Source organism: Cyanistes caeruleus, chromosome 15 (genome assembly GCF_971803275.1).
Source record: "Cyanistes caeruleus chromosome 15, bCyaCae1.hap1.1, whole genome shotgun sequence".
In the NCBI taxonomy this organism is placed as follows: Eukaryota; Metazoa; Chordata; class Aves; order Passeriformes; family Paridae; genus Cyanistes; species Cyanistes caeruleus.
This window is the reverse complement of record NC_141715.1, coordinates 13,776,320-13,791,924: the sequence shown is the minus strand read 5'-3', so window position 1 is coordinate 13,791,924 and position 15,605 is coordinate 13,776,320. Positions and strand designations below refer to the sequence as shown.

At 38.4% G+C, this 15,605-nt stretch overlaps 1 protein-coding gene across 20 annotated transcripts in view; it reads right to left on the bottom strand.

Annotated features, from left to right (window-relative positions):
- TENM2 (teneurin transmembrane protein 2) overlaps window positions 1–15,605 on the bottom strand; it is a 618,690-nt gene that overhangs the window by 70,781 nt on the left and 532,304 nt on the right. For 13 of the 20 annotated variants that reach the window (XM_086851648.1, XM_086851650.1, XM_086851652.1 and 10 more), the window contains 3 exons: window positions 12,010–12,204; window positions 6,493–6,693; window positions 4,659–4,871 (listed from right to left, as the gene is read on the bottom strand). In XM_086851648.1, the coding sequence (XP_086707774.1) occupies window positions 4,659–4,871; window positions 6,493–6,693; window positions 12,010–12,204 (609 nt within the window). The remainder of the gene's footprint in view (window positions 1–4,658; window positions 4,872–6,492; window positions 6,694–12,009; window positions 12,205–15,605) is intronic. The other 7 variants (XM_086851649.1, XM_086851651.1, XM_086851653.1 and 4 more) reach the window with 1 other exon arrangement.

Genomic DNA, 15,605 nt, shown 5'->3' with positions numbered 1-15,605 from the left:
AATATGGTCCACATAGTGTTCACCTTTAAAGGGAGAGTATTTAAAGTATTTACCTAGTGATTGTGAGTTTGTTTGGATGTTTCAGAGTGGCTCAATACCCACATTGACAGCCCATTGTTCTGAAAATACAGAACACATAGATTTGTCTCCCTGGTTGGATAAATTATCAATTCTACTTCCAGCAGTGCCATTGGATTCTTAAAGGGAATGACAGTCCAACTCTTAAGGTAGGCCATTAAAAATAAAGTCATTAGAAGGACTGCTTCCTCTTAAGCTCATTTAAAAGGAGACTGGAAGAGAGCTCAGAGAGTTCAATGATTTCTGGTGAGCCTGCTGCCCCAGGACAGGATGAATCTCTGTTATCCCTGACAAGTGTTTTCTAAAGGGTCACTAAAAACTCCATTGATGAGGAATTCACAATTTGCTTGGACAACCTCCTTCTGTTTTTCATTTACTGGTAACATGTTTTTCCTAATACAAATATCTTGTACTGTAACTTAAACTTCTTAATTGTCCTGGACACAGAGTTCTTTCCTTTTCCTGTACATTTTTATGCATCTGAAAATATTGGGTTAGTTTCCACCACATAGGGGACTGAATCCTAGCTTTTTAAAAATCTTTTTCCTTTATTCAAGGAAAACAGAAGACAAGATACAGAGCTAATACAGATTTCCAAACTCCTTTACTAAGGAACTTTTGAAATTTTGGCAGTTTTAGTACAAAAGCCAAGGATTCAGTGGGGGGAAGTTGCTGATCCCCAACTCTGGAGTTAGATTTCAGAGAGCAGTACCAAGGCCAGAACAGTGTGAGGTTTATGGCTGGACTCAAACTCTCAAGATCTTAAGGGTCTTTTTTAAGCTGAATGAACCTAAGCAGAGCCTGAAGAGATGGACTCATCACCTGTTTATGTTTTGCCAGGCAGGTGGAGGTTCAGCTTTAATGCACCAGGGGCTCATTTGCATCAAAAAATAATAATAAAAAAAATTGTAAAATATAAGAACTGTCTGCAACAGGGTACCCATATTACCAAACAGCCTAGAGTGCATTCTTTTCCCACTTTCTGTCTGAAAAGGAGTGCTTAACCTGCATCTAATGGAGGACATGAGCAGACAAGAGCAAGGCTTGGGAGTACGACAGGCAGCCACAAAGAAAAAACCTCATACATCACCTTCTGGTCAGAGCTCACCTTAGAAGATCCATTTGCAGACATTTAAATTATACTTGTAAATATTTAGGATTAAATCCTGCTTTCACTTGTCTCCCACTGAGTTTTTACCAATAACTTCATAAGAGTCCATGCTCCAGGGATATGAATTACAGATGGAATTACACTTCTGAAATGGTATTTCTGACTGTTTCATAAGATCTCCATATATATCACACTGTCCTTGGAATACTATCTTAACAGTTTATATGCAGAACATCCTCTGCAAGCATTTAAAAACAACAGTTTTAAACATCCAGATATTATTTTCAGTGAAAGTAACAGATCTGTTTTATAACAGCATGCTTTAACAACATTCAGATGATTCAAGGAAAAGCTAAATCCTCCATCGTAAATTTCTGTCATGAAGTGGGTTCAAGATTAACAACTTCTATACCTTTCTTTCACTGTTATTAGTTTTCCAATATTTTTTTCATCTAGATTACCCTCTATTATTTAGTTATAACTTCCTCCATAATTGCAATCAATGAATAGTAATCACTTAATAAACATATCCTGACAGGTCTATTTTTGCACTGGGAAAAGATTAATTTTCCTTATCACCACTCCAGTAAGCAATTTCTTTTCTTACCTGAAGTAGCAAAGTGAACTGAAGTTCTGCTCTGCTTCAAACAGCAGCTGAGCAAGACCAGACACCCACTCCTTTCTCTTTTATATTATTTGGATGTAGATTTATCAAAATCTGTGTAACTTGGAACATGCATGCATTTGTATTTGCATTGATTCTTACACATAATTCTATTGCACACAAGGAAAATCTGATTTGCACAAACACTGTGCTAACACTGAGCTCACATTGCTGTTCTGGGAGGATTTTCTGAGTGCTTTTCTTAAACCAGGTAATGCAGAGAGGAAAAATGCAGTTCTAGTGAAACTTTTGAGCTTAGATACTCAACAATGAAATGACAAGGAGTGTGCATTCTGTCAAGCATCTATAAAAGCCTAATTTGATATTAAATAGAATAAAATATCCTGAATGAACTTGGATACCTGCAGGTTGCTATGATGATTTCTTTTCCACTGCCATGTAAATATAGCACAAAGAAACTGGTAAAGAAACACAAACAAAAGAAAATGGTTTGTATATAGAAATCTCCTTTTCTTTCTCACAGATCAATTTGTTCTAAGTGGACTTGGACTAAAGTCACTGGAATCAAAGCAAGTTTTTCTGCTGACTTCACTTCAGACTAGCTGCAGCAAAAATGGAAATTCAGAGTAAATAACCTCTCCTACAGGATTTGCATTTTCTGCCTTAGGACAAAAATCTCTTTAGGCAGACACACCTCAGTAACTCTGACATTAAATGGTGTGACAAACTTTCAGCTGAAAATGAAACCATAAAGGCAGTACTCTAAATGACAGTGAGTTTCTGTAAAATTTAAGTGCACTTTAGTTCTTCACAGCAACGTTTAAAACATCTTGAGCAACTCATCATTGTATCAAAGTATCAATTCACTCTGAGCACAGATTTTCCAGTGGCAACCTCTAGAAATTTTGTACCAATACTGACAAAAATCCCTTTTACCTTCCTTTTCCTCTGAACTCTGTGTTTCAGCTCCATGTAACACGAACCACTGGGATCACACTGAGTTGTCCCTCTGAACTCAATCCCATTCCAGGCATCAGCCTTTGTGCTTTTGTAAATGGCCTCAGGACACGACCATGTGAAAATTCCTACCAATACAGGCCTGTCACAAGAATATCTGTCTGCATGCAACAGACGACTTCTGACTGCACAAATTTCATCCGTGATAACTAGAAGGGCATACCTGAATTTTCTGCACTAGTCTCATCTTTGCCACAGGCAGGACCACATTAAGTTTCAAGAAAATCTGTGTAACACACACCAAATAATAAAAGCTTATGCATATTTTAATCACTTTAGAAGTATCACCCTTCCTCTGGAAAGAATTGATTATATACATCAATAATAAGGAAGATATCTAGTTCAAGGCTCTGGAAATTAGACTTAAGATCTCACTTCAGAGTTCACTAGTTCAGTTTGCAATTTTCAGGATACTTTTGAGATCTTGGTAAAAGGCATCTTTTTGTCTGCACAGTAATGAAGACTTTACATACACTAATTACTTCTAAACATTGGCACATTACTAAGAGATTATAAAGCAAAACAAATTTTGTGCGAAGCATCAACTTCTGAAATAAGCAATTATTACAGAATTTAATGAAAAAATTACATACTAGGCATTTTGTAAAGATCTGGGAAGAACTTTGAAAACAAAATGCCTGGATTAATCTAGCAGAGGTATGTTGATATGATGGAAGTCTGAAAGCAATTATGAAAAAACACTCTGCATCTCTGCTGGTCACAAAGTGTTCAGTCATAAAAGCTTTGATTTAAATCATATTAGCACAGTGTGGTGGAAGCATGCAGCACCACAACATCAAAGGAAATGCCCTGAAAATATGTATCAATTTTTCTTTTTTTTTTTTTTTAAATCTCTCCAATAGGAGTATACTTTTAGTTTCCAACTCATGTGTGTATTGGAAATGCTTTGTATATCCAAAGAGAAATCAGAGGGGAATGAAAAAGAAAAATAGCTTGAGGGATGCAAGAATCTCACCATACGTTTAAGTAAAGAAATAACAATTCACTTGTAATAGGACTGTCCCATTAGGGTCCCTGACTGCCATGAAAATCTCAAGTGACCTACTCTTTTCTTTCTTAAATTCACCACCTTGAGATAATGAAAACAACGTGGCTTTGGATTTGGGTTCACCAGATTTCTTCAAAGGCATACTTCACAGCTCTCCAAAAATTCTCTGGAGAAAAGCACACTTGCCTGAACCTCACAGTCTCAGTAGAGGGGATACTCCTGTTTCAGATAAATCTGCTTAGACTTCTCAGAAGGGATGTGATCACTGAGAATTTCCCATTTTTGATTATAGCTCAGAGAAAATAGTTTTCTTCTTTGTTTTGAGTAACTTTTCAAAACAATCCAAATAGACTGCCTGACTGCTTGTAGAGACAAAATAAAGAACTTCACTTAGGAACAATTAATTCCTCTTTAGAGTAAATTTTCAGGCATGGTAATTAAGAGGATAGAACATCATTGCTTTGTGTAAGGATGACCTTTTTGAACTTCCCAGTCTGACAGAGCCCAACTGGGACTGGACTGATATCATCCATAGTACCATGTATTGTATTTGTTGATATCACACATGGTACCATTTGTTACATCTTTACTTACTAACGTGGAATTAGTTGTTGTGTTGTTTTTGTTTTTGTTTTTTTTCTCCATAAACCAGTTTGTTACTGATTTGAAATGATTCCAAGGGCCTATCTGCATTTCCCCCAACAGAGTTTGAGTCAGGGTTAATATCTGAGAGCACCTGGGTCCTTAAGGGAACAGCCCATTACAGCCCACGACAGCAACTATGTCTCTACGATTTATGAAAAGAAAGCAATATGTGCCTGTTTCGGTGCCTGTCGTTTGCCTACCAATGGTGCAGTGCTCCCCATTCCAGCCCTCTCTGCATTCACACTTCCCATCTTTACAAGTCCCGTGCTCCGTGCAGCGGGGGTGGCACACGCGCTGGTCACAGCCCGCTCCTGTCCAGCCCTCCTCGCAGCGACAGGCCCCGCCGATGCACACGCCGTGGGTGCCACAGTCCACCGAGCACACTTCTAGGAGAGAGAACAGCAGTCACAGCCAGTTCTAGGAGAGAGAACAGCAGTCACAGCCAGCCTCGAGGGAAGGGGAGCGCTCAAAACACCTCTGCTCAAAACGGCAGCCTCTCAAAGGCTGGCCTCTCATGTTCCGATGAAAACCGGCGTTTAGATTTTGTTTAAAAGCAAGCTAAATTAAAAGTAGTTTTGATGGCTTAAGGTTTTAGGCTTTATATTTTTCAAATCCTGTATGCATTAGTACATAATTCTAAATTCCATATAAAGTGGAATGTCTACTGTCTACACATGTTGGTCAGACAAAACAATTCCTCTAGACCTGAAACTCAAGGACACCCTACAGCCTCAGGCCCTGAAGAGTATTATCAAAAGTGAATCTGGGGGGAGCAAACTGGGGGTAAATGACTTCATTACCTGAAGGTGTAATTGTAGAATTAACCCCTTATATGTAAATGAACCAAACTTAAAATTGTCTGAAAAACTCGTGCCCATCTTCCAGCTTGGGTGTAGCCCCTCAGAGGCTTCTGAGTGCCCAAGGTGTATCTATAGAAGCTCTTTAATAAATACAAACTTTATTCTCTTAACCTTGTCTAGCCTCTGCTCTAGGTAGCCACTCCAAGGCATCAGTTTCTGAAAGTCTGCTGATGTGCACTGGGCAGAGCTGCATCCTCCAGGCCGACACAAACGTGTCAGAGGTGCTGTCCCCAACAGCAGGGGAGGGGAGCAGGCGGCTCTGCTTCACTCCAACCTGCACCTCGCTGATCTTGACAGATATTGATCTGCTAAGAATTGAGACTGAAACTCACCTAAAACTCATTTGGCAGAGAATGGCAGCAATTCGTGGTCATTTAGAATGATGGGTAAAAGTCACTTTCAAAGGAGAGATTTTGGATTCCTATTACTAACATGGTCAGTTATCCGGTGTCTCACTCCAAATATTCTACTACTCTCTGCCAGCTGAAGTTGCAGATAAGCAGAAGGATCTTTTGCCCCATGCATCGCCAAAGAAAGTGGCAGCCAAACTCTCATTCTTGAATTTTTTTAGACTGCTTATTCATAAAGCAGAAAACACATCTTGATATTCATGTCACTGGTAGGGTATTCCAGCTGATTAATCTTTGGAAATAACTGAATAACTGTGAGAAATGTAAATATTGTTTTGAGAGACTTAGTTTTGACCTACGGGACCATCTCAAGGTTCAACTGGCAATGTAAAAGCAAAATTCCCTGTATATTTTTTCCCATAAATGATGGATGTTTTCATTTACAGCTGGGAAACAGAAGTACACTTATGTAACTTTTTCAGTCTAAAAGAGAATCAGTGTTAGAACAAAACACAAACTCCTAACTTGCACCCACCTCACAGCCCTAAATTAAGGATGCAATGAAAATATATATATAGACGTATATACACACTTCTTCCCAACAAAATTAAAAAAAGTTACAATCATGTAACATTTAAATTAAATTAAATGTGTACCAATTACACAATTAAACTGTAACAAAGTCAACTTTCCAAATTTTTCTTGCATTTCAAACTTGGTAGTAAAATATTAACAAAACATTAACAAGATATTATTTGCAAGGTGATGGCAAAATGAGGAAAAACTCTTTTTCTTACCAACGGAGCAGTCGGGGCCCATCCAGTTGGGGTCACAGCTGCAGAGCCCCGTGTCAGGCAGGTAGGAGCCGTGCCCGCTGCACTGGTCGGGGCACTGGGCTCTGGGCAGCTCGCAGTTCACTCCTCCCCAGCCTGGGCTGCACAGACATTCCCCGTTCACACACACCCCGTGGTTGGAGCACGTCGGGTCCAAGCAATCCACTGCGGGAGAGAACAAAAACCACGTACACAGGCGTCACTCCACGCAAGGGGATGCTTGGGAACCTGCTCTGAAAAGGCTGTACCGCGGGGAGAAACAAAGCAAATCGAGCTGGCTCTCCAACTCATATTAATACCTGGTGTGAGAATGGGAAAGTCAAGGAATTTGCATTTTACATTAAATAAATCAAACAGGGTTTGACTGTGCAGTGACAGTTTACTGCAGGAGTGCTGTGATGGAGAAGCATGAAGGCTTAAAAATAGCACTTAAATATCTATATATACTCAGAGTTCCACACATAAACCTGCAGACATTTCTTCTGAAATACACTGAAGCTCCAATGACCCATGAACTGCATTTCAATTACGAAATAAGTTTATAATTTGCAGTTTTAAAGGATTTTTTACTTGGAGTATCTTTATAAAAAACTGCTATTATTACTACTGAAATGTTAGAGCGTTGTTTGAACATTAGGGCAGCCACTTCAAGTACACAGAAGTCAAAATGTCAGTGGCTTTCAGCTTCATTTAGACTCCTAATCATTCAGGCACTTCTGAATGTTTGATCCATGCTCCATTAGCAGCTGAGCTGTGCAACTGAGAGCCCTGGTTCTAAACCAGCAGATTGTTTCTCTTAAAAAAGTAAAACCAGATAGAGATATGGATTTCAACCCAGAAACAACAAATGAAAATAGTTATGATGGAAAATGATGCAATGGCATCTCAGTTGCTATTTCAGTCCTATAAAGGAATGTTACAAGCTGTCTTTCAAATAAACTTTATCAGTAACATTATGAGTTTCCAAATTTTCATCTTATATCAAGAATCTGCATAACAATACTATGCTTTATTGCCAATATCCACATGGAGGCTTTACCAAGTGCCTTTTGCTGTGGAATTGAAGGCCAAGGTCAAATTCATGTCTTAAATAACTTGAATTCATCTCATGACTGGTATATATTAGCTCACAACAGCAGGACCAAGAATGATTTGCATTCTCTCTTGCTGCTCCAGGAAGATCTGAGTTTATAATGAAAGTGATTTATCTCTCATCTCTTCCAAACTGATCCTTCTAAATTAAGGCAGAGACATTTTCACTCCACCTGATGTGAACAATACTTGATCTTTCAAATCTCAACTTTTCTATAAAAACATAGAGCCTTGTCAAGCTATTTTATTTAGTTGCAGAACATTTAAAGCAAGTATATAGGCAGAGGATTGAGACAGGGATATTTAGAGATGCAATAAAATGAGTTACCAGAATACAGTAGTACAGAATTCAGAATACAGTAGTACAGGAATAAATTAATTGTAACATTTCTTACAAGATTTTCATTTTAATGATGACATTGGCTATAGTTTTGAGTTTGCTTTTTCTTTTTTTTTTAAGATTTAAAGCTGAGTTAATTGGACATGAAAAAATTATAATGCATTTTTGTATTTATAGGTAAACCAAGATTGGTTTGTGGTTCACCTCAAAGTTGATAAATTCATTAACTGTTTTAAATTATACAGAGTGCTTGTCCTGTATTGTTACTGCTTCTTTGTGATTAGACAAATTATAACTTGTCTGAAGTTTCTAATTCATCTTTTATACAATTTCTGTTGAACTCAACAGACACAGAGCTGTCATCAAACAGACTGATTGAATGAAGAGGTACAGTACACAAAAACTTAAGTCAATCTATTTTAAGGATGAAGGTTACTTCCCCCCTACATTTGCTCTATTCTAGTTTTCTTTAGAATATGTATTTTAACAGAAAATGTAGAAGGATAATACGTGTATAACATTGTTATAGGACAGCTAACTTTAGGAGATAATGATAAGTCATAATGTACTCTCCTTGTCAGGAATGTATCATCTTCCTTCTCAAATGAAAGCACTAATGAAAGGAATGTGGAGCATATGAAAAACACCACCTTCTGCTACACAAATTAACTGTCTTCCCTCTATCCCGAATTACAGTGCTCATGCAGCTTTGATTTATTTCTGCAGAATGAGCCTATCAATGCCTCTGAGCTCCCAATCTTCCTTGTTTTACAGGATAACACACTAAACACCTTTGTCCTTTGTTCTAGACAAATGTGCTTTACAGCTGTTTTGTTCTATCATCTGGGTAAGTAGTAGCTTTCAAAGTTTAAACTGAGGAGAGTTTTTCCTCTGAGCTCCAGTCTGGTTCTATTTTAATACATGCTCAGAGTTATCATCTCGGGCCAGATCCTCGCTGTTGAAATTAGCATAATGTGATTACCTGCAATAGAACTGCACTGACTTGTGTTGCAGAGGTTCTGGCCCTGAGGTGTAGCAGGGTTTACAATGGTATTTAATCAGGATTTATAAATGGACCGTCTTTGGTGTTTAAACAAAGGAGAATGAGCCTTAGCAAGTACCTCAGGCTCGGAACTCACAGCCCCCTGGCAGCTCAGATCATTAGAGCTCATTTAGTGTTGGGCCCTCTGTAGATTTGACAAAAAAAGGTACTGAAAGCAATTTATATCCTTAAGGACAAAAAAGGAGGTCAAGGAGTTTTCTGAACAATATGTACCATGAAGTCCCCAAAGAGCCATGAATTACACTTACAAAGTTAAATGTCATTGAAAAATGACTCGACCAGGAAAGTGACAAGAAAACCAGCCTTAACTTAACCTAATTTGGCAATTTCACTTGTGTCCCCCCAAAGCAGACTGAATGAAGCCTGACAAATACCCCACTTCATCTTCTGTGCAAATTTGTTAATAGAAAAACAGTGTTTATGCTGCAAAAATTGTGCATCAAAAATATTGATTTTGGTGTCACTTACATTTCAGGTAAATTGTTTGAACAATATAACCATGATGAATATCAGAAATAAAAAGCTATTGGGAAAAAAAAAATAAAAATTGCTGACCCACTTATTCTAATTCAATATCCTAGTTGGAAAATGGCAAATGAATCAACCTTTGCCATTTCTTTTGGAAGTTCAAATCAATAGAGGAGATTTCATATATTATATCTAAATACAGAAATATTATTTCTATCATTCTACCATTAAAAGTGTAAATTTTCTATTCATGCAAAAACTTTAACTAAGACTAGATGATTTATTAGAGAGACACCACTTCATGGTGTACCCTTTCTCTCATAACACTTGAATGAATGTGAGAAATATGTGCAAAAGAAATGGAATTTTAGAATAGAAACATGGTGGTTGATTTTTATTTATTTGCAAATTAATTCATTGACTTATTTATTGCCCAATCATATATGCAAAAGGTTGAAGTAACCTTTCTTGTCATGGTATTGGCCCCTTCCAAGTTTGCAATCGATACCTCCTGCCTTTGTAATACATTTATCTTTTTGGGAAGAGACGTTTCCTTCCCAGCACAGTGTTGATTAAATGATGTATGTCCTTTCATCTCACACAGCCATTCACCTCCCAAAAAGCTCTGTGGACTTGACTGGTTTTGTTGTGCTCCCAATTTTGGCTGGAGTTACCACAGCACCTTTGCAAACAAGGCCTGCATTGGCTTTTTCTAGAAACTTCTCTGGAGCTGCTGATGTGTTTGCTTCACCGTTCCAAACATTCACCTGAGGATAAAATGGATTAAGCACTACAGGAGCCCATTTGTCTTACAGGAGTTTGGGGATCCAAGGCAGATAGATCCATGGGGATCCATGGCCCAGACAGACCACAGCCATTCTAGAGAACTGAAAGCAGAGAGAGAATTCCATGCAAGTACAATCAAGGAAATTACAATCACAGTGAGGGAGGAATGGCTTGCAAGGTAAAATTTCCTGAATTAAATAAAACAAAGATCATTTTAGGCTATCTACCACAATCTCTCTCATAACACAAGCGTTTATACAACAACAGAAAATACGATGAAATGTATAAAACTCAATGAGACCAAGCAAACAATTGCAGTTAGTACCAGAAAGAGAGGTTCTGCATTCCTGGAGAATAGATTGGGTGCTGTAGAACATGTTAAAGACAGTCTTTTCCATCTATGATTTTGATGAGAATGATATTTAAAGCAAAGCATTTTGGATAATTTTTGAGTATCTCCTAGTATCATGCACTCAGGGTGAACTGAGAACTATCAGGTCTAAGAGAGGAAAAAAGGACAGTACAGCCTTTTCTGGATATAGTTTAAAATGTAATACATTAAAAACAATGCAAAACTTCTTGGCTTCAACTGAATTCTGGAGAAAAGCTCTAATAACAAGTGTTAGATTTAGTGGAAGAAGGTGACAGGAGTGAACTGAACAAACAATTGCCATGCCACCAGTGAAGATCCTTGGTTTGTTTTTTTTTTACTTTTGAACTTTTACCACAAGTTCACTCAGGCTAATGCAAGATCTTGTCCTAAAGGTGATAACTGAGGTCCTAAAAATAAAACCCATGGTTTGTTTATTCACAGTTTTCTTCCCTTTGTTTTCTGATGGGAGAGACAGTTGTAAGGGTAGGATAAAAATCGATATGCACAGTATCAATGCAGCTCTGCAACCCATTCAGAATAATCCAGAGAGACTCCTCAGTCCTAACAACATGACATCCCAGCCCTATCACTTTAGCACTCGAGCTGCTTCTCTCTTTGGAGGATTGATAAACTCTGGAGCGCAGTAATTAATAAAGAAAAGCATTCCAATTTACATTGTGCATTCTAACAGAAAACTCTGTGAATGCATCTAGTGTTGAGCTTAATCTATGAACATATTTTGCATGGGTTATTTTTAAAAATTTGTTCATTCTACATACTCAAGGAATTGGACACTTCCAACCTGAAAAGCTTTTCTGCATTTAAAGGACAGTTATTGGTGGTGTGTGCCATCCACCTTCCCTTAATCCCATATGATAGAAGCCAACAGGAGTAATTTGCCCCACATTAAGTCTGTAAGTAACATGGATATCCAAGTCTTTTGAATATTTTTCATCAGTTTCTGTCTTAATAGTGATTGATATGTGCTTTGTGTGAAGTTGAAGATGTACAATTTTGTCTACCTTTTTCCTCTGCATTTTCCCTCCTTTTTCCTCTGCATTTCACATCTAAATTGTTCAGTAAACACAATCCATAAGAAAAGACTTTTCTTAGCTCTTCACAAAGGAATTATTCAGGTTTACTTGTGGCAGACACTCTTAATACTGCAAAGCAATGTATACAGAAGGCCTGAATTCTGATACATCAGTAAAATTGTGTTAGACTACATTTTTACCCTCTTTTACCTGCTGCAGCAATTTTATGCTTGGATTTTTATTCTATTCTTTCCATTTTTCCTGACCAATAAATAACTCCCAGATCCAGAAAACAAACTAACAACAGAGAAAATAATTATCCTACCTTCCTCACAGTTTTCTCCTTTATAGCCCACAGAACAGACACAGTTCCCTTCGATGCAGGAACCATGACCTCCACATGAGGGGTCAATGCACTGGCTGATGGGCACATCACATTCTGGACCTTTCCAGCCACTGTAGCACAAGCAGGTGCCTTTGGAGTACTGACCATTGCCACTGCACAGAACCGGGCAGGCAGCTGGAAAATGGAATGAAAACAAAAACAACACACAGGGTCATGCATGTAGTTGTGTAAAAGTGCACTAAAAATCCACTATCAAACATTTATATAAAAATAAAAAAAAAATCTGAGATAATTCGTAGTGGTTCAGTTCTTCGTTTCCCAAACAAATAATTTGATTGTTACTTAATAAAGCACATATGTGTTGGGCATTCTGAGAATACAACTGCTATTCTTTGGAGAATGCTGATAATGTTTGGGATAATTAATGAGGTAACGTGGACAGATTTGAGTTTGACATTACTCTGCTTTGTTTCCTCTAGGTAACATCCAATTTTCAGATAGAACACAAAACATTCAGCCCCCACAATAGCTTTTTATATGGCATCTTTCTTCTACCATAACACTTCTTACAAGTAATGTCCCCAGTCTTTTTTAGACCCTTTGGTTTTCAGAGCAAGAATCTTGAGCACAAGAATGACACAAGCTTTCAGTGACTACAAATGCATCTTGCCACCACTATCCCTGCTAAAACTTGTTTCCCTGAATCCCAGTGACAGCTTTTGCCCTGTGTGTACTGGCGAGAAAGCACCATTAACCATCACCCCTCACCATTGCACTGTTCAAGGGAGTAATACGTTCTGAGCAAATATTCATTTATGCAAATGAAGAGAAGCCTAGGAATAATAAAAGTAGTCAGTAGGTCTTGGGTGCCAGGAATCAGATGTTGTACATATGCAGAGCAATGGAAAGAAACAAGTAGTTGATTAAAACCCAGGTGCATATAAATGTTTCACTAAGTCATCCTCACTCCTATGTGCTCATGTCGCCCTTGGCAACACGGCACTCTGTGAACTTCTGTGCCTGTCAAAGACTGGCTGTGTGGTCACTGGCCAGAGAAATAGCAAAAATAACAGAGAAATAACAGAAAATGGGAGTAATGAAGTGAGTCTTTGAGAAAAGCTCGGAGCACTTTTGTGCTCTACTCTCTGATGCAGTTTGATAAAGACAGAAAAGTATTTCCCTGTCTTTTCCCTTTTCAAAGTAATTAGAAATGAACACCCGGTTTTACAGTGCCAGAAATATACTCAAAAGCTACTATTAATCATTAAAAGGTCCTAATGTCTTCTTGGCTTCTATTATCCCTTTAACCCGAATGATCAAGAAGAACCCAAGTAATTGATTTCCTACAAAGAAATGTGCAATGGTCCAGTTATTCAACTTCTCCATTGTTCAGTCCTGCAATCCTTATTAATCTTAGCTGTCCAATTGATTTGCTGCAAAAACACATTTCAGAATAGATTTTTTATGCATTTTCTTATTTGATATCTGAAAAAAAGTTGATCAGAAAAAATGAAATTCAGATTTCTAACCTGAAATGTTAGCTAAAATTTAGAGTGCTGAGAATGATTTCAATTAAGACTAAAGATACATGGCTGCATGTCATATAATATGTATAATATTTTTTGGCCTATTTTTCTTCTACAGGAGAACAATATCAAAGTCAGTATGCTGAAGTTTGGGGTTTGTTACTGCTCCTATGTCTTAGATCCATATTATCCATCCTTTGGTAGCAAGAGGACTTCATTCTACTGCATTCCTGGTGTTCTCTCTTACTATAAGTTTTGTCCAGTTGCTTTCATATGCACTGCAAAATGAACAGAAATTTGAATAAAATACAATTTCCATCAGCAACATTTTCATTTCAGATGTGATATATGTTCTATATGTTCAGTATTTTCTGTCCTGCTCTCTCTGCACAGTGTAGAGGATTTTGGGCCAGTGATCAGAAGGCAGCCTGTCCAGAAGACCTGGAGTGATTGTGAGTGGCAAATTTCTTGGTGTCATCTTGCACACCCTGAAACATTGTACAGACCCTGGTCTTTTATTTGGAACTCACTTTAACACAAAAACTCTCTCTCTAGGAGAAGGCACACCTCAGCTCCTTTAGGTGGTGGTTAAGCCTTTTTGCAGTCCCTTTGGTCAAGTCCACCACAGAAGGAATTAAATATTGCTGGATGCAAATGTTTCTCTATGATCTCTACATGTTTCCATGCCACTGCTGAGACTCAGAGCTGTCATTACTGATGGTTTCTCAGTGTGGATTCCCCAGCTGCACTAGGACACTCTTGTGCTGCCCACCCAACTCCTAACCATGCTGTGATGAAGCTGCATGGAGGGAACAGGTCTCAGGAAGGCTAAATGGATCTGTGGGCATTAGGCAGTTTTCCTTGGACAAACCACACTCATTCAAGTCATAAGGACAAAAACTTCAAGCTGACTCACAAGATGGATACAAGTGAGGAACAGCTCTTCTGTTTTGTTGTTTTACAGATCAGCATGCTACTCAATCCTGAAAGGATTTCTGTTCTGTAAACCTCTCCTCTGGCATGAAACCTCAAATAAACACAATAACTCTATTTAAATAGCACACTCCATTGAAAGAGGGACTGAGCAGAAATAAACCATTCTTAAAATAAATAAAAAGAGAAAACCAAAACAACCAAGACACCCAAGGCACTTAACTGTGACCAGTCTAGACCTAGCTAGAGTGGTGTGGACCTGTAATTCTGTGCCAGACACCTGCTGTAAGATCACTTCTCTGCTTGCTTTGCCCCTAAGTCTCATTAAGCAATGGGTAACTGCAGTCCAGCTAAAGGTGATGTGCATCTGCAGTTTGGAACTTGTCTGTGGGCAAATCATTCTTAGCTCCTGCTTTTGACCTGGATTTGCAGGGTTCAACTTCTGGGATACCAGAGCCTGGCATGGCAGAAGAAAGGTTACTGGGTGGTGCTGGGTCTTGGGCTAAAATGCTCCCACAGCAGTTTTTTAGTGCTCCCTGACTCTGCTATGGTGCTTCAGGAATTTAAGAAAAGCTGAAAGCCATGTCACAGCTTTTCATTCCTCTCTTCATGTTTCTATCAGGTCACAGGTCTTGCTGTGGTTCATGGATCTGTTCAGTCCTTGTGAAGCTTGTCTGTAAATTGAACAGCAATCTGCCTGCAGGGGTTTGCCAGGGCGGTCACGATGCCAGTGACACCAGAACTGACTTTGGACAAACAAGAGAATCTGTCACTTAACCTTAGGGATGGAGTGGATATAGTTAAGACACTTGCAACTTAAAGCCACAATTGAATCTACAACCCTCTGCTAGAGTTATTTTGCAAACTATAGGAATATCGCTTTGAGAATAAGAAAAATGACAGAGATTCTGGGATGAATTTTAGCATTTCCAAGACTTCCATGCCACTAAGATTGCAGGAGAAACATGTAAGCAAGAATGCAAGAAGGTCCAGGTTATTATGAGAAGCTGGCTTGCCACTGCTGTAATAAGTAGTTCTTCATGACTGTTTTTGCTATGAGTTTATAGTCTGTCCTGTGTGAGGAAGAGAAACAATCAAGCTGCTCTTCTATAGAGA